This window comes from Cicer arietinum, chromosome 1, assembly GCF_000331145.2.
Source record: "Cicer arietinum cultivar CDC Frontier isolate Library 1 chromosome 1, Cicar.CDCFrontier_v2.0, whole genome shotgun sequence".
Lineage (NCBI taxonomy): Eukaryota > Viridiplantae > Streptophyta > Magnoliopsida > Fabales > Fabaceae > Cicer > Cicer arietinum.
In genome coordinates, this window is record NC_021160.2 from 2,881,655 (window position 1) to 2,887,239 (window position 5,585).

A 5,585-nucleotide genomic window follows, 5' to 3' on the forward strand; every position below is an offset into this window, starting at 1 on the left:
CGTATTCAAAAGGTTGTTTCTATGGTCCAAACTTTTCAAGGTTACTACTCTCTCGAGCAATTGTCTAATGATGATTGTTGGTCAGTGTTTGCTAACCATGCATGCCTTTCTCCAGAAGAATCCACTCAGAATATGGATCTCGAAAAAATTGGCAAAGAGATTGTTAGAAAATGTAAGGGATTGCCTTTAGCAGCACAATCACTTGGGGGTTTGTTGCGACGAAAACGTGACATCAGGGATTGGAATAATATACTCAATAGTAATATTTGGGAAATTGATGAAAAGGAGAGTAAGATCATTCCAGCACTAAGAATTAGTTATCATTATCTCCCTCCCTATTTGAAACGCTGCTTTGTTTATTGCTCGTTGTATCCTAAAGATTATGAATTTCATGCAGACGATTTGATCTTGTTGTGGATGGCAGAAGATCTTTTACAGCCTCCAAAAAATGGAAAGACTTTGGAAGAAGTTGGTTATGAGTATTTTAATGACTTAGCTTCAAGATCTTTTTTTCAACGTTTTGGAAGTGGAAACAGCTCCCGGCGTTTTGTGATGCATGATCTGGTGCATGATTTGGCAACATTGATCGGGGCAGAATTCTACTTTAGAACAGAAGAACTTGGGAAAGAAACGAAGATCGGTAACAAGACTCGTCATTTATCATTTAACAATTTAAGTAATCGAGTGACGGATAACTTTGAGATTTTTGACCGAGCAAAACATCTTAGGACTTTTTTGACAATTGATTTTATACGTGATCCATTCAACAATGAAAAGGCACCATGCATCATTTTGTCGAATTTGAAGTGCTTGAGAGTTTTGTCATTTAAAATTTTTCATGATATTAGTGCATTGCCTGACTCGATAGGTGAACTGATTCATTTGCGTTATTTGGATCTATCTTCCACAACTATAAAGACACTACCGGAGTCATTGTGTAATCTGCATAATCTACAAACCTTGAAGTTGTACGGTTGTAATCAGCTAACCAAACTTCCCAATGGCATGCAAAAGCTTGTGAATTTGCGCTATCTTGATATCCGCTGGACTCCAAAGTTAGAAGATATGCCTAAAGAAATGAGCAAATTAAAGCATTTGCAACACTTGAGTTGCTTTGTTGTGGGCAAGCATAAAGAGAAAGGGATCAAGGATCTGGGAACACTGTCAAATCTTCACGGATCACTTTCCATTAGTAAATTAGAGAATGTTAGCAACAACATTGAAGCATCACAAGCGAAAATAATGGATAAGAAGTACCTTGAAAAATTGTCTTTTGAATGGTCTGATAATGCAAAAGACCAATTTACAAATTCACAGAGTGAGATGGATATACTAGACAAGTTACAACCTGCCAAGAACCTAAAAAAGGTGTCTGTATGGGGATATAGAGGCACGAGATTTCCAGAATGGGTTGGAGATCCTTCCTACCGAAATTTGACTAAGTTGTCTCTATATCGTTGTGATAATTGTTGTATTCTTCCACCACTTGGTCAATTACGCTCTCTCAAGAAATTGATAATCTATAGAATGAGTATGTTGGAGACTATTGGATCTGAATACGGTGATTCCTTTTCAGGGATTCTCTTTCCCCTCCCTTGAATATCTTGAATTTGTTGACATGCCATGTTGGGAAGTGTGGCATCATCCCCATCAGTCAAATGCATATTTTCCTGTACTCAAGTCTCTTGTGATTCGTCGTTGTCCCGTATTGAGTGGAGATTTGCCATCTCATCTTCCTGCTTTGGAAACAATTGAGATTTTCCAATGCAGCCAACTTGCTTCGTCTCTCCCAAGTGCTCCTGCCATCCGGAAAATAGAGATACGTGAAAGCAATAAAGTAGCATTGAGAGAGGTACCCATTTCATTGGAAGAGATAGAAATTGATGGAAGAGGTGCACCGGAGTTCTTCTTTGAAGTCATTGCCATCACCCTACCAATTTCCCTGAAAATTGTAAATATTAAGAATTGTTCGTCTGCGATATCGTTTCCGGGAGATTGTTTACCCGCATCCTTAAAGAGTTTGTCAATCACAGATTGTAGAAATTTAGATTTTCCAAAGCAAAAGCAGCAGCACGAGTCACTTCAATGGTTGTATATAAGGAGTAGTTGTGATTCTCTGACAACCCTCCCACTGGAGACCTTTCCCAACCTCAGTACTCTCAAGATCAACCGGTGTGAAAATCTAGAATGTGTTTCTGCTTCAAAGACTCTTCAAAATCTTAACCATTTTCTCATTAACAACTGCCCGAAATTAGTTTCATTTGCAAGAGATGGATTGTCTGCGCCCAACTTGAGATCAATGGGTATCCACAAATGTGTTAATTTAAAGTCATTGCCTTGTCAAGCAAATACTCTTCTCCCGAATTTAGAAGTGGTGCGTATACGTGATTGCCCAGAAATGGAGACGTTTTGTGAAGGTGGTATGCCGCTTAGCTTGAGAAGACTTGATATAGAGAAATGTGAGAAGTTAATGAGGAGCCCATCTCTAAGTTTGCGTTGCTGCCTCCCTCCCTTACCTCTCTATCGCTAACCTATATGTCAAGTTTGCACACGTTGGACTGCACGGAGCTTCTCCACCTCACGTCCCTCCAACACTTAGCAATTTTTACTTGTTACAAGCTGGAGAATATGGCAGGTGAAAGGCTGCCTGCTACTCTAACACAACTTCAAATCATTGAGTGTCCACTGCTGCAAGAACGGTGCCGCATGAAACACCCGCAAATTTGGCCCAAAATTTCCCACATCCAAGGCATTTTGGTTGACGACAAATTGATTTAGTAAGCTTCAACTGGGATTTTCAATCGGTAATTTCTTCACTTTGCCTCGAGTTAATGCCACCTCCCAATTTCATCATATTCTGCACCAATTTCCCACCTCCGAAGCATTGTGTTTGATGAGTGACAAAAGTGGATTTAGTAAGCTTGAACTTGGATTTTCAATAGGTAAATTGTTCTACTATTCCTCACCTGAATGCCACTTGTCCAGTCTCATTCATTTTCAGCACTAACTTTTTTCATCATCTTTTAAACCATTAAAATTATATATGAATATCCTACTACCAGCCAGCCCAGCTAATTTATTTCCCCTTTTGTATCTTACAGCAAACATTGTCTCTTTTTCATGTTGTTGGCAGTTTGTTGTACAAGGACGTATAGGTGTTGAGTGACAACAAATATTTTACTTCGCATTTTCTGGTAAAGATTATCCTAGCAAAAGAGAGACCTTATTCTTTTTGTGGACAAAGGATATAGTTAATCGTACGACAAGGAAGTTGTTTGTTCTTAAATTTTTTTGTTTTGTTTTAGAGACATTAACGCAGCTAACTTCATTGTTGATTATGCTGGGAATATTATTTATTCGTGCTTTGGTTTGTACATTCAAGTAAGTTCTTAAACTTATCTTTTAATGTAATGTATAATTTATCTGGCACGCTCTCCGTCGTGTTGTGTTGTGTGCATGATGCTTTCACTGAATGATTATGTTGTACATTTTGTTGTAGTGATAAAAGATTTTTAGAGAAGAAAATGGCATCAAGAGTTCAAACTTCAACTTTAAGGACTCCAATTATTAATTCCTTATTACAGATGGTGAACATCTAAAATTCCTATGCAGAAAATTTTGTTGTGGAGTGGAGGACTAAACAAAACTACTTGTTGAACAAGTGGGTAATTTATTTCAATTCTTTTTCAATAAAATACAATTTTAATTTCTATAATTTTTACTGCTTAAGTAAGTCATTACTTGTTCTCTGGTTTTGCAGTAGGATATTATACTTGTGAGTTAAGGTGCTTCTTTTCTCACAAGCCTAAGATGAATGGTCCATTTCACTTTTTTGGTAACATATCATATTCATTAGTTTTTGTGGGCCATTATGATAATACTAGGATGAGTATTACCCATATATTCAATTTGAGTTAATTAGGATTTCCATTTTAAACAGCTGATGCGATATGTAGCTGAACACTCATGAAGAAAAGTCCATACTGGATGGCTCTATAGGTATGCTCTTACATCTTCAAGATACTTAATGTCTCGTATCCTGCTAACGATACCTTCTCATGCCATTCATTTTATCTCTTTGTGTATATAAAATATCCCAGGCTCAATATTTTCTGGAAAGATTGAGACATCTACTAATGTAATGCAAGATTTGTTGCCATTGTTAACTCCGCAATTAAAATTGACTTGGTTTTTTTTCGTGTTTTATGAAATTTATGTTAAAGACGAGTTCTATTTGCTAATGCAGGAGTTAACTGATTCCAACTACAAAGGATCATTTTTTTAACCTTGCACGCATCTCACCCTTTTGATGGTCTTTGCTACTTTCTTTAAGCATCTAAAATGTTTTAATTTCAAATATTATGCTGCATGCAACATTGGAATTAGTTTTCTTGATCAGTTATGGATGATTGCTTACTTTAGCTAAGTACCAAATGTGAATGTGCACAGAGCTGGACAAACCAATCCAAATAATTTGCAGTAGACGTCAACAGGTTCCTATGCCCTCTCCAAATGATGTTGCACAGTTTTGCAGCTGGATTTAGTTATTATCTCTACTTTTTAATGGAGTCCTCACAAGTATAGGTAATGCTATCCTATCATTCTGATTTTGATTTTTGTAATTTGTAAACCTGTTTTAGCATTGTCTATCTATAGCTCTATATTCCTGCAACAACATTCTGTTATTGGCTTTAGCTCTATCTTTCTGTAACATCGCTTTAATCTCATGTAAATCTATATAATAATGTAGCAATTATTATGGTTCAGGCAAATTGCTATGGTTATGCTGCTTCACCTTAGAAGTCCCAAGTGCTGTGCTTTCAAAGATTCATCCCACAATGCCCACAACATCACTTCACCTTCAAAAAACCTTGTCCAAAACATGTCGTCTGGAAGCATTGCAGTGTCAAAATGATGTGCAGTATTTCTACATTAGTTGTTTGCTGCCTATGTTATGAATTCTGTTTTGGGGTGATAGGCTCTTATGCATGAGAATACTGAAGTAGGGAAATGATGGGTGCTGGATATAGGAACGGTTTCTATCTCTGTAAGGGCGTTCTCTCTTCATCAGAGCGTCATTATCATTTCTGCGAGTAGATCATCCCAATTCTTTTGTTTTCCTATTTTGTGTTGGCTCATAACGTGAGAGATTAATTAGTCTATTTCATTTCGATCCATTGTTATGAATTAAATTTTTGTTGTTGTTTTATTTCCCTTCATCACAACTTTCATCCCGCTGAACTATAAAGAAGGGAGTTAATGCTACCACCAAATTGGATGCAAGCTCATAAAAGCTGCGTTTTTAATCTTCTTTCTTTTCAGCTGGTGACTTAATTAAGGATTCTCATTCTATTGACTCTTGGGTTAGTGTTCTGGTTTTTGAAGCAGCTGGTTATAATTGTTAAGCCCTTCCAAACTAAATTTTCATTTATTCCTTCATTAAAAATAACAAGTTATGAATGCATTTTTTCAATCTGACATGATGCCTTCAACATGATAGGTAAGAAGGCCACTTTTTCATTAAACTTTTAATTGGATTTCACTTAGTTTACATTAGAGATTGTTGTCAATTAGTCGCTATGGAT

The 5,585-nt window shown here is 36.7% G+C and overlaps 2 protein-coding genes across 16 annotated transcripts in view; both read left to right on the forward strand.

Annotated features, from left to right (window-relative positions):
• LOC140920574 (putative disease resistance protein At3g14460) overlaps positions 1–1,599 on the forward strand; it is a 2,281-nt gene extending 682 nt beyond the window's left edge. Inside the window, 1 exon segment of the mRNA XM_073369210.1 lies at positions 1–1,599. This exon segment is cut by the window's left edge and continues 53 nt beyond it. Within this exon segment, the coding sequence (XP_073225311.1) occupies positions 1–1,599 (1,599 nt within the window).
• A 19-nt stretch (positions 1,600–1,618) lies between these two features.
• LOC101512754 (putative disease resistance protein At3g14460) lies at positions 1,619–5,356 on the forward strand. 15 transcript variants are annotated; one of them, XM_073369234.1, is made up of 9 exons: positions 1,619–2,942; positions 3,102–3,194; positions 3,320–3,381; positions 3,500–3,661; positions 3,761–3,835; positions 3,941–3,999; positions 4,247–4,312; positions 4,450–4,584; positions 4,768–5,356. In XM_073369234.1, exon 1 carries the CDS (start codon positions 1,619–1,621, stop codon positions 2,528–2,530), a length of 912 nt encoding a protein of 303 aa, XP_073225335.1. In that variant the 3' UTR covers positions 2,531–2,942; positions 3,102–3,194; positions 3,320–3,381; positions 3,500–3,661; positions 3,761–3,835; positions 3,941–3,999; positions 4,247–4,312; positions 4,450–4,584; positions 4,768–5,356. The 15 variants fall into 15 exon arrangements, with proteins under 15 accessions (XP_073225335.1, XP_073225321.1, XP_073225331.1 ...); XM_073369220.1 differs by lacking the exon at positions 4,247–4,312 and having other exon boundaries at positions 3,306–3,381; XM_073369230.1 differs by lacking the exon at positions 4,247–4,312 and having other exon boundaries at positions 3,941–4,034; positions 4,423–4,584.
• The last annotated feature ends 229 nt before the right edge of the window (positions 5,357–5,585 follow it).